This window comes from Numida meleagris, chromosome 1 (assembly GCF_002078875.1).
Source record: "Numida meleagris isolate 19003 breed g44 Domestic line chromosome 1, NumMel1.0, whole genome shotgun sequence".
NCBI classification, from domain to species: domain Eukaryota; kingdom Metazoa; phylum Chordata; class Aves; order Galliformes; family Numididae; genus Numida; species Numida meleagris.
The window spans coordinates 41495418-41507744 of record NC_034409.1 but is presented as its reverse complement, the minus strand read 5'-3'; the positions used below and the strand labels follow the sequence as shown (position 1 = coordinate 41507744).

General features: G+C 37.6%; 1 protein-coding gene across 4 annotated transcripts in view; it reads right to left on the bottom strand.

Annotated features, from left to right (window-relative positions):
• TMTC2 (transmembrane and tetratricopeptide repeat containing 2) overlaps positions 1-12327 on the bottom strand; it is a 246172-nt gene that overhangs the window by 61597 nt on the left and 172248 nt on the right. For all 4 annotated transcript variants that reach the window (XM_021385304.1, XM_021385301.1, XM_021385302.1 and 1 more), the window contains 3 exons: positions 8080-8165; positions 7028-7212; positions 5254-5332 (listed from right to left, as the gene is read on the bottom strand). In XM_021385304.1, the coding sequence (XP_021240979.1) occupies positions 5254-5332; positions 7028-7212; positions 8080-8165 (350 nt within the window). The remainder of the gene's footprint in view (positions 1-5253; positions 5333-7027; positions 7213-8079; positions 8166-12327) is intronic.

The following is a 12327-nucleotide window of genomic DNA, read 5'->3' as shown; positions in this document are numbered from 1 at the left end:
TGCATCCACAGTTCCCTCAGCAATTCAGTGCTGCAACTTTCACACCCAGTTTGAATCCCTCACACGAATAAAGTGAAAAAACAGGAAAAGTGTCAATCAGCCCAGAGACTTACACACAGCTTTGGGCAGCAGACATGAACCATAGTAACCTGCAAAGTCTGAGGTGAGGTTAGGATGGGGCTTCAGGGGGGAGAAGGGAGCAAAATCTTTTACTCTTCTTACTGGTGGAGCGTAGTATGCGGCAACCGAAAGTATGGGATGTGACGTGATAGGACCTCCCCTGCCTAGTGTGCTTGGGCGTAGACGAAGCTAATGAGGTGATAAGGAAACATATATAAATCAATGTAACGACGCAATAAACGCCATTTTGCCGCTCATCATATTGATGTGTAAATGCGACAAGGTGGCCGGGGACGGAAAGTAGTCCTTGCGGGCAAGGCGACAAGTTACAAACGGAATATCAGATGTGGTGATTTCCACAGTGGAGTCAACTCCATTCTTATTCTAGAATATGCAACAATATTTGAAAGAAAAAAAATCCTTTTTTATAACCAAGTTAATCTAACTAGAAAAAAAGTGTTTGTAATGTACATTTAGTAAGCAATTACCAGCAAAGCTTTATGAGGAACATAGTAAGTGCACTGATGGTTGGAGCTCAGACAAGTGGAGCACCATGCTCTGCACAAGATATGATGTGGGATATTCATTTCACAGCTTAATCATCTTTGGCTCTTAGAAAGTAAGTCTTGCACAGTATGAACTGTAAAATTATATCAACAAAAGTGTTTCTTGGAGTCCTAAACAACATTTAAAAGCAATTCAATAAAAAAGCATTTAATGGGAGCGGTAGGCAAATAGGATAGGAGCCTTAACAATATTAACAGGTTTGTACAAACAGCCACATCCACCCAAAAGCATAATCAAATAAAGTGATAGCTATGTTACAATCATCAACACAAAATAATCTCTCTACATGCTAAACCTCTACACGTATGATGCAAACCTCTGCACCAGATGTAAAATCTGGCTCCCCTTTCCTCTTCTGTACCTGGCTTTCAGTGTAGTATGATTTGTTTTCTGTCCACATGCAATGTAGCAGATTAGTGAGGAGAAATCTAAACTGCATCATTAACCATATTCACTCCTGCAATGCTAGCTTCTTTTGTAACTTGCAATTCTCTCACAAAAAAAAGGTTTGAAAAACTGTGCATGAAATGCACCTGAAAATAGGCATTCAGATGTTAGCCAGCAAGAGCAGATGAAGTGTGATCACAACATTTATCGTTACAACAGTATCTTGCCAATCTAAACCTGAACACCACCACTCCAGCATCTTTGTTGTTATGTTTTCAATATTAAAATAAAGCCCTCATGCCCCACCTTGCACCAATTCACTGGCAGGAGTACGACTTACTTTAGCAGGTGGGCCAGCGTGGTTTTAAAAGCAATGTAATACAATCAACTGTACAATATCAGATTTCAAGAACGCAAAAGACATTGAGAGCAAAAGCTGATCCTTAAGCAATCCTAATATTGGCATTAAAGTGTTCAAGATCCCACAGGGACCATTTTATCTTTTGACCCTAGGTTTTAATTGAAACTTTAAACAAAATATATTACCTATTTAATGCAGCTGAGCTGGACTCTGGCCTTTGTAGTGCATGCTGTCACGCTAAGCAAATTAATCTGTGTAACCTTAGTACGTACTTTTTAATTTGCATCAAAGAAATATGACATAGAGAAAATAAATATCGAGCCAACCCTATACAGCCTGTTGAATAATTATTTTGTTTCTAGTTTTAGAGTTTAATTTTTAGCTGTTCAGAGTTCTTTAAAGAAAAAAAAAAAAAAAGGTTTTACTTCTTGGTACAAAGCCAGAGAAACATATGGTTTCTTTAGCTGAGTTGCTGCACACCTGGCAAAATAAATCACAGCAACAGGAGACCAAAATCTACTCTGCAACTTTTCATATGCACAAACTTAGAATACTTGATGCCGGTCTTCTGGCCCTGCCTTTTGTACAATGATTAGCATGCAAAATCAAACGGATGGTTTGCTTCTTGAAGCCCAATATTTTTTTCCTCATTTAACAGGCAACTTACTTTGAGTTTTAAAGAATGAGTCAGCTGGACAGATTGGCACACTAGAGGAATGAGTCCCTGGGCTTGGCAGAGTAAAAGGCCAATAGAAGCAAGTGCAGGAAAAGAACTGTAAGACAAACAGGGAAAGCAGGTGGGGTAAAGGCTTAACACTACCGGAGTGCTAATGTCCCCACACTTGGAGTGCTGGAGCTCAAACCCTGATTCATTCAAACCGTTCATCTCCTGTTTATTTTCCTTCACATATTCCATCTACATCATAAATGGAAAAAAGCCTTCATGAAATCTTCAATGAAATAATCAAATAGTTATTAGAAATTAAAGGAAGTACTGTTTTCTTAGATCACATGCCAATATCTGACACTGAACCAAGCAGAGCTATTGCCAGATAATTGGAATACATCAATCACAATGACAACTGCAGCAGATAATCCTCAAACTGTAACTGCTCTTGGTTTCCATGATGAGCCACGAAGACCCTCTCCACATGTCTTGTGAAGACAGGGAAGGATCCTTCCTTCCTGCACAGGCGGGGAGCACACCCCAGCTTCTGCCCCTTCCTCTTCAGCACACTGTGAATGGGCACAGATTAGAGACAACTTCATGCAGCACCAAGCATGTGAGACAGGACTGGCCTATTTCAGTACTTCAAAGTCTCCTAATTAAAGGCAAGCAGTAGCCAGACAAATTTATGTAAAGCTGTATATCAAAGGCAGTGTTATGGTGAGAGTGTTTATAACTTTGTCTAGAACATCAAAACAGAAATAAACAATCGAGTCAGCTCTCTGGTGCCCAGTGGAAGCGTATGAGCTGCAGACCAGATGCACTCCTGATAATGGATGTGTTCACCTTGTTCTCCTGTCACACTCGATGCAAAGAGGTGACTGAATTGGTGTTTAGGATTTATCTCATCCAAATGAAGCTAGCAAGTCTAAGCCAGCCATCTTAGCTCCTTTTACAGAAGAAGTATGCTTGCAGAGGATTTTTCATATAAACTAAAATCGGCATTTAAGACAGGTGGGCTAAATTACTCCCCAGAGGTACATTTTCTTTCCACAGGATAAACTGAGCACAGCTACACAGCTCTGACATTCTAGCTAACCTTTACACTGTTACAGACAGGAGAGAACAGTCTGATTCAATTTGTCTAACTGCAGTATGAGTGTTCATGTGGACACACTCAGGACAGCTTTAAACAAACCTGTTAGCATAGCTGCACTAAACTCAGTTGAAGTCACCATCTGGCTCTACACCTAGCCTCTTGGATTGCCTCTGCAACAGAGCCAACAAGCCACACCTCAGCAACGAGTGTGAAGCAAGTTCTGGTTGCCTTGCAAAAGCTGCAATCACAACAGCAACCAAAATACAAATATACACTATGTCCAGGGTAAGCTGTACTTTACAGAGCCCTGTAAGAGCCTGAAAGGGGCTCTGGTAAGCTCAGCTGGCCCTGACTTGTTATGCCACCAGGATATTTGTGGCTGTCAGCAGCTGCCTAAAGGCAGTGGAGCCCAGTGCACACGCTGAGCAGTGGAAGGAGCATGTGTAGCACCAGCCAAGCCTGGGCAAAGGACTGAGCTGGTCTTTGTGCTCACTGCCACTTTGTGAGTTAATACATGCAAATCCCAGAAGTAGAGTGAACTTGGACTTTGTGGACTGAGGAAAGGATAAAGAAAGCTGAGAAAGGCCTCCTGAATCTAAAAAAGTAACCAATAGAAAAAGAAGTAATATATTAAAGAACCTTTTAGGTCATCATGATTCTAAAGGGAGCATCTATTCATGGGAAAGAAAAAGGGTGACACAGGCCTTGTAATGAAACAACCATGATGTGAGAAACTGCATCGGTTTTCATCTTGTAATTTCTGTACTTCTGAGAGCACTTTTATCAGAATTATGAAATACCTATCTGTGCTAAAGAGGGCAATCAAACTTCTGAGGGTTTGCTGGAGCCCTGCAGTACATCAAAAGCCACTACAGGACACCAATAGTAAGCAGATGTTTAATTCCCACACAGCTGTGACTGTAGATAACCCCATCAAATCCATCAGTAAATGCTGATAAATAAAAATGACAAAGCAATAGTTCAGCTAAGGCTCTCTAAGAACAAAAGCATGCGCAAATTTTAGCCATTTGCATTAATCTGATAGAGCTCAGAATTTAGGAAGAAGTAAATCTGCATTGAACTGTATGAACTGTTAAGAAGACATTAAATTCTTTGTCACTGTGACAAATATTTATTTTAGCATTTAGAGATTTGCAAATATGTAGCATTGGTTACAACCACAGTTTTAGAGTAATTTTCCCATGTCAAAGAACCTGTAAGCATCTACTGAAACATAAATTTTCCAAATACGTAGAGAAGAGTGAGTGGTGCCTCCTTTTGACAGCTGTGTTAACCAACACACAGCCTTGCCTTTTTGGCATGAGGGATCCTAATTGTTTCTACTTCAAGTTACTTCAAAGGCATCTTAAGACTGTTTCTTTCTCAGATAAGAGCTTGCAGAATCTACCTCATCAGAAACTAAGGTGGATTAGCAGAAACGCATGCCTCTTTAAAGATAATTCCACTTAAAACATCTCTGGAACAGTTAAGAACCTTTCCTCTTCTTTGCAGATCTGAATAGTACAAATAATACATATATTTTTTTCCTGTCACTCGTTTAATGTATTTTGCATAAAGATATGATGAAGAATACTATCTTATTAAGAATACTACCATATTAGATGAAATTATGTTATAATTACAGTCACTCTCCACTACATTTTCTATAAAGCAAATGCAAACTCATCTTAGTTTCAAAGAGAAATAAATAAGAGATTAAAAAACCTGAATTGCACATGAGATCTCCAAGCTACTAGAGGAGAGACTCTACAGGCAAAGAAAAGCACTAATCTGTGCATTCTAAATTTAAAACTTCTGGACGGACATTCCTAGATATTCAACAGTTGGTAGTCTAATCATTTACTATGCTTCACCCAGCACTGTATTTGCTGGCATATAAGTTCTTGAACCGGTTTTGCTAGTATCTACTGAAAGCAACTACTTTGCTTTTATTAGCTAATTCATTTGAGCCCTAGTTTCCTGGCTAAGCTCTTTTGTTTCACCCTGCCTGACTACGTAAGTGCCTTTCTGAAGCAGTAACAATACACTTACCCATCATGTTGTATAAGCTCTGTGGTGCAAACTGCCTTGGCATTTTCTGGATTGCTTCTTTGTAAACAGTTAGGGCATCCTGAAGAGAGGAACACACGTGGGACAAATCATTAGTAAAGTACTGATTTCAAAAGCAGTTTTAAATATAAATTATAAACAATCTGTCTTTTCCAAATAAAGAGATGCGGAGACAGAAAACATATCTGCATCATAAGTATCACAGAAATCTCACATTTCTCATATACAAAAGTTATACAAATTCAGTGAAGTTTATTGGCAAGAGATCAAATTAGTTCCAATGACACAACTCCTTTCCCACATAAAAACATAAGGAAAATTTCTTTAAATTCCTTGAAGACTCATGATTTTATGAACGTACATAAAATTCTATAGGCTAGTAGACAATATGGAATAATATCAAATAGTAGACAAAGGATTTTCAGATGACTAAGCTACAGTAAGTGATCTAGTAAGTAAGTATCTAAAAATAAAGAAATCATTGCTACCACCAAGGAATAACAAAATATAATACTCACAAGCAAAATTTTGCTCCACAGAGTGAGATGGACTATAGTTAGGAATGCCAAAACCATTTTCCCTTCACAAATGTGCTGTGCTTTGAATTAACTCATTATGTACCTATGATTCATTCAGCACTTAGGATGCTTACTGGTCAGTCTGTTAGCTCTGCATTGCTTTCCATGTCATCCCATCAAACAGTCACAGGTTGTGACAGCTGAAATGCGCTCAAAAAAATCTAAATGTATGATCAAGCTTGGGTCAGACTGTCATGACCACCAGGCAGAAACCCAATGTTTTAAATTCTTAAAATCTCTTGTACCATCCAGGCACTGCATTGCACCTCTATACTCTATCGGCCATGCAGGCAATATGCTGCTGTTCTCTTATCTTTATGGATGTATTAGCTGTCTGCGCCTGTGTTTTAACCAATTAGTAACTGCCATCTGACAGAGCTGGATTCAGCAGTCAGATGATAGAGAATCCACAGAGTTAGAGAATGTCTAATCTTAACAATCAAGTTAGCTGTCACAGTCAGAAAGAGTTATATGGATCAAAACCATGTGCAACTCCTGTCCTGAAGCATCCTTGGTAATGCAAAGAGAATGTCTTTCTTTCAAATACTGCAAGAGGTGAAAACTCAAGCAAATAACCGCTTTTAATAATTTCCTGGGGAGAATGGAGAGGAATCTCATCTGTCACACGTGCACGTGTAAATGAGATAGGATGTGTTGGGTTCCATGTGCATCTACCTATAAAAAATTCAACTTACTGTAGCACATAGGCCAAATTATCTCAAAATAGCACTGGGGTTTTAGCATACATAACATACTGGGACGTTTCTAATCACTGAAGCTTTGAATTGTTCCAAATAAGTTTCATTCTTGGAGATTCAGTAGCAAACATTAATGCATTTTAATAACTAAAGATGGACAGACTATTTTGAAGTAAAAAAATGGTACACATTAAGTCAGCTGGTCTGTAGCAGCCTAATTCTTTTTCAAGCAGTAGCAAAAAAGTCAAAAAGAATGAATTAGCACATAATCAGATGTGATCATTGATAGTACTGATTCTGACACCAGAAGATCACACTGCAAATTAACATCTTCCCACCCATGGTTGTAGAGAATAAATACTCTCTGCAAAGAACACTAATCATGATTTGGTGAAATTCAGTCAGTTAATGCCTGTGTTGTGACAGTCTGGAAGGAAGCAGTCTTTGTGTATGATATTGCAGATAAACCTGGAGTGTTACCTCATAGTTTCCTTGTTCATGAAAAAGTTTTCCTAAATTATAAAGACAACTAGTAACAGAGCTTTTATGAGCATGAGGATCTTTCAAATTTTCATCGGGGATCTCTGAGCATTTTAGGAATGTCCTCCTGGCTTCCTCCGTCTTCCCTTGGTTCATCAGGATGATGCCAGTATTTAAATAGGCAGCTGTGAAGATGGAAAGAAATATTTTTAAAGTAATATCAGAAAGAGATCCTGTTATTATCTAATTTGGCTTTTGTATAATATAGATCAATTGCTATAAAGAGGAACAGGTAAGAGTGTAAACGTTCAGAAGCAAGGAAAGGAGAACAGAGGCTATAAAGACTGAGGAAAGAGAAAAGGGAAAGAAAAAAGGGAACACTGGTTAAGCTGTGTGCTCCACGTCATTCTTCTTATTAGGATTTTATCAAGCATACGATATCAGTGCTTGAAATGTTGAAAACTTGCTATTTTTTAATGAAAATACATACATATGTCTATACATATGTACGTGTAGACTCACACACACATACGTGTGGAAGATTCAATATTTCACCTACAAAAAAAAAAAAAAAAGCACTTGAAAAACATTTTCTTAATTTTGGAACTGTTCATGAGCAACAGCTTTTGGATTATTTCCCTTTCTCCCAAGTAAGAAAAGAAAAATTAAAAGACTTAAAAAATATTTATATTATTCACTCACACCACGTGCTATAAAAATCAGAGACTGGCTCTAGAAAAGAGACAACAGGAGCCTATAAATTTGGGCAGAAACATCTACTGATAACTATCCCAGATCAGAAGCATTTTAAGTTCTACCCGTGCTGTCCATTGTTAAATCCCTATCTGCTTCTTCCCCTCACCACAGTAAATTAAATCACTGTAAAATTTCACCACAGTAAAACAAAATGCTTTCAGCTGGAAAGGGTGAAATTTCTCCATTTGCTTTCAGACTGAAACAAATCTTAAAAAAAAGGTGTTATTAAAGAGCAGGAAGATATACTTTAAAATGTTAATCAATATTATGCAAGCTTGTAGAGCTGAAATACTTACAAGCTAATGTGGGTCTGCTACCAATAGCCAGTTTATAGTAATGCAATGCCTCTGAAAACCTGTTGTTTTCCTGAAGTAGTAATCCTCTACATACAGATGAAAAAGAGAAGAAGGTCATTCAAACTGAGATTTAGGTCTCATCATATCAAATTAAACATAAATATTAAATACTAAATATTAAAAACAAAACTACAGTAACAAAGATATATAAGCTGATGGAAATAAAGTAAACACACACGTTACTAACAGTTCCATTGGAATTTTTTTTTTGTCTGAAAACAGGATTAATTCATAGACAAAAGGTATGGTCATATGACTTTACCAAAGCTGTTACATCCAGTAGTTTCAGCTTGCTTAGAAACAAGAAGATTCATTGACTCATTTGACAAACTGATTTTTTCAAGTGGTTGGAGAATGGTAGAGCTATCTGCAACCTTTAAGTCACTCATGTTTAGTTTGTTTTCTCTCCTTGACTTGAATTAAGCAGACCTTTTTCAAATGCACAAGAAAATTAACCTCATACCATTTCTCATGTATTACCTCAACCAGTTCTCACTGAGCAATTTCACTAGATTATTCAAGACAGGGCTAAGCATCTACATCCATTTTTTTCCCTTTCTTCATTCTGCTCTGAACAAATTTAATAAATGAAGAGGTGTCAAAATGATTCTTAATTCTTCTAGTTCTGTTAGTTACATAATTCAAGAGCTTTAATTAAAGCTTTTATGACAAGTATCCCCGTGAATTACAAATTACAGAAGCCACAGAGAAGGTACTGAGAAATTACTGGTGTGGAAATCATGAATTCACAACTGTTTAAATGAGCATTAAAAGCATTACACTGTTCCTGAAGTTTTAAGATCAGAAGAAGTACACACAAATGCCTTAGATAAAGATAAGAAAATCCTTAATAATTAGTTATTTTAGAGCTCAGACTCAGACACGATACAGTGGGAAATGACTCTGTTTATATACCTCAAAGTATTCAGAAAAGAATAAACATAACTATTTATTTTAGGAAGTGGAGGATGGAGAGTTATAATCTCCATTTTTATTTTTCCTAACCTACAGTATCTTTCACTCCATCCTCTATGCTTTTATCTGATAATAGCTTTTCAAACTGCAAAGAGGTTGGACTTTTTCCATTGTCCATTTCCAATCAGAAAAACTTTTTTCCCTCCAAAGTCCCAGGAAAACTTTTTGAATCAAACCAGTAGACTTCAGGGTTAGAAAAAAAGTGTTGTTTGCTTCTGATCACCAGATCAGAATTTAACAGAATGGAAGAATATAAATACTCTCTCCATCTGTATCATGTAGCCTCACGTTTGCAACAATATCTGCCCATTAGCCCCAGGTTAGTCAGTAAGGGACTTAGAATATTAACATTCCTATTTCTAGTATAAGCACTTTTGCATATTAAGAAAAGTAATACAGTAATTGGTCAACACAAACACAATAAATTATCTCGGTATGTATATGTCATTTACGCTTTTTGGATTAAGAGCACTTTATCATTATTACCAAATTTATCTTCTCTGTTCACTATGTGCTCTAGTACTTGCGCTCTTAATTTATTAAACTTTGAGGTGTTTTTTTTTCCCATACTTCTATTCCAGAAGACTTTAAAAAACAAAACAAAACAAAATACATCTGTTCCTCTAACAGACATTCTCTTTCTCTCACAAACATATAAAAGCAGAAGCTGCTTAGATGCACGATTGAGTATTGAATTAATTGCATTAATTTCAAATAAAACAGAAGGATGGATATGACCTAAAAACCTTGATCAGGCATGAAACTGCCTCCTCTCCTTGTAAAATCAGTCCTGATTGATCACTGGTTTTTCCTGTGGCTTCTGACAATACAAGCTGACTAGATTTATGAGCCTCTAGTTCTAGTTTCAGATTAAACAAAGATAGGAAAAGTTGCAAAGAAAAATTCAAAAATACAATTTTCATTGAATAAAATTAACCGAAGAATCTAAAGAGACGTACCTAAAGAGATATATTTCACTTCCCAGATGAAAAATCAGATCCTCCCTAGCTTTAAGCTCCAACAGGATGATGCAGGCATATAAATATGCTCACTAACCTCTAAGGTCAGTGCAGGAGGAGGGCAGGAGGTGGCTCCAGGCGTGGAGCAGAAGCTACCTGCAGCCCAGGAGAGGCCCATGGTGGGGCAGGAGGGCTAGGGGAGCCACTACCTATAGCAGTCCCTGAAGAGTAGGCCTCGTGGTACAGAGCCATGTTGGAGAAGTGCTTGAGGAACAGAGGAGCATGGAGAGGGGCAGATGAAGTGAGACCCACAGACTGTAACAATGAAAGCCCATGACCCTTGAAATGCTTTGCATTTGTTCAGATCCACTCTGGCAGTCTCAATTCCCTCCTTCCTTCCTTCCTTCCTTCCTTCCTTCTCACATATCTCATTGCTAGGGATAAAGTTGGAAAATGGCAGTGGAGATGGAGGCTCTGCTTCCTATTCTATTGGCTTTCAAATCTTTCAGACAAAAATAAGTTCCTTTCCATTCATCTGAATGGAATGGTGATAATGGATGAATGACGAGTCTATAAAAAATGACAAATTTTCAAGAAAAGCTTCCTGCATGCATATTTCCATTTTAATTGGGGGGAAAAAAAAAAGAATTAAATGTTTAGCCAAAGCTTTGTAATTTGACTTGCAAAATTATCTATTTCCACAATCAAACATTTTTTTTAATGCTTATTATTATGCTTTGTTAAATTGAAAACATCTTTCAAAAGTTTGGGCCACATTTTTTAAAAGAGGAAGTTAAATTTTATCTCATGTTGCCACTTCTTCTGTCTACAGTGAAGGTTGGGACAAAAGAAAATGTTTGCTCTGAATTACCAGTTTCTAGATGCAGAGGAATAAAGCCCCTCAGTGGAAACTCACACCTTGTGGGCATCACTGAGTCTCCGAGAGCTCCCAGCATTTGGGACAGATGGCCACATATGGAAGTTCCTCCTCTGCCAGGAATGGCTCCATTCTTGATATGCCATTCCATTACTTTGTTTACACTTTAAAATGATAACTACTCTTCAGAGGTTGCTGTCAGAGGAATAAGGAATGGACAGAAAGAATACAAAAGAGGAAGTACAGTGCAGGGCTTTGACCAAAAGCCAGTGGTAGACCAGGACAATAAGCATGCATTAAGTATGTACTTATGTTTAGTAGTTACAGAGATACAAAGCCTGCCTTTTTCCTTATACAAGAATGAACAAAGGAAACACGTCTTTGCAATAAGGATGCTTGATACAAGAGAGTCAGCTCAACTGGTAAACTCAGATGAGTACAGAAGGTTGTGAAGGCTTCTGACACTTTTTAATAAACTTTCTACAGTTGCTAGGGATACTCAAGGTAAATAAATAAAAGAACATAACCCCAAATACCCCACCCCCCCAAAAAAAAACCCAACCAAAAACAAACAAACAAACAAAAAACCAAAAAACAGCAAACCACTGGACAAGCTGCATCAAGTTTGCAGTTTCAAAGCTCTTTTTTCTGTACAGTTCACTTCCCAGTTGTAAGGCACATAAGTTAAAACATTAACTGAAACATACAACTTTTGTTCAAAGAAAGTTTACTCACACAATTGCACAAATGTGAAGTCTACCAGATGAGAGGGGGAAAAAAAGAGTCAATGGCTCCTTTTACTTAGTAAAAAGTGCTGTGGAGGAATACATTTTCTCTCTAAAAATACATGAGGATGAAATTACTTGTAAAAGGAAAAGCTACTTAAACCACGGGACACAAAGTAAATGGATATAAATTGACCAGGAACTAATTCAGGAAGAATTAGTAGACAAGTTTTAGCTATTGCAGCGGTGAGACTCTGGAACATCCTTACAGCGGGCTTTTTTTGTGTGTGTGTGTGTATTGCTTCTAGCTAAATTTACAGTGGAGTGCAAATCACTTATGAAATGGAGGCTACAAACTGACTACTTGCAGCAGTAGCAAACCTCACCCACCAACTTTGGAAGCATCTCAGAATCCTGTTTGTCTAGTTGCAGGAAAAATAAAAAGAAAAAAGTTAACTTCTGAGCATCTAGAAATTCTGAACATTACTTCTGTAATTAAGAGCTGCTAATTTACTCGTGAAGCAAAACACTTTCCCAAAACTAGCTCTTCTCTGCAAGCATCCTGAATTCCTTAAGCTGCCAACTTTCATCTATCTTCCTTGACCAACAATTTGAAAAAGTCTTCCTGTCTTCCTTCTTGGCCTCGTTTTTG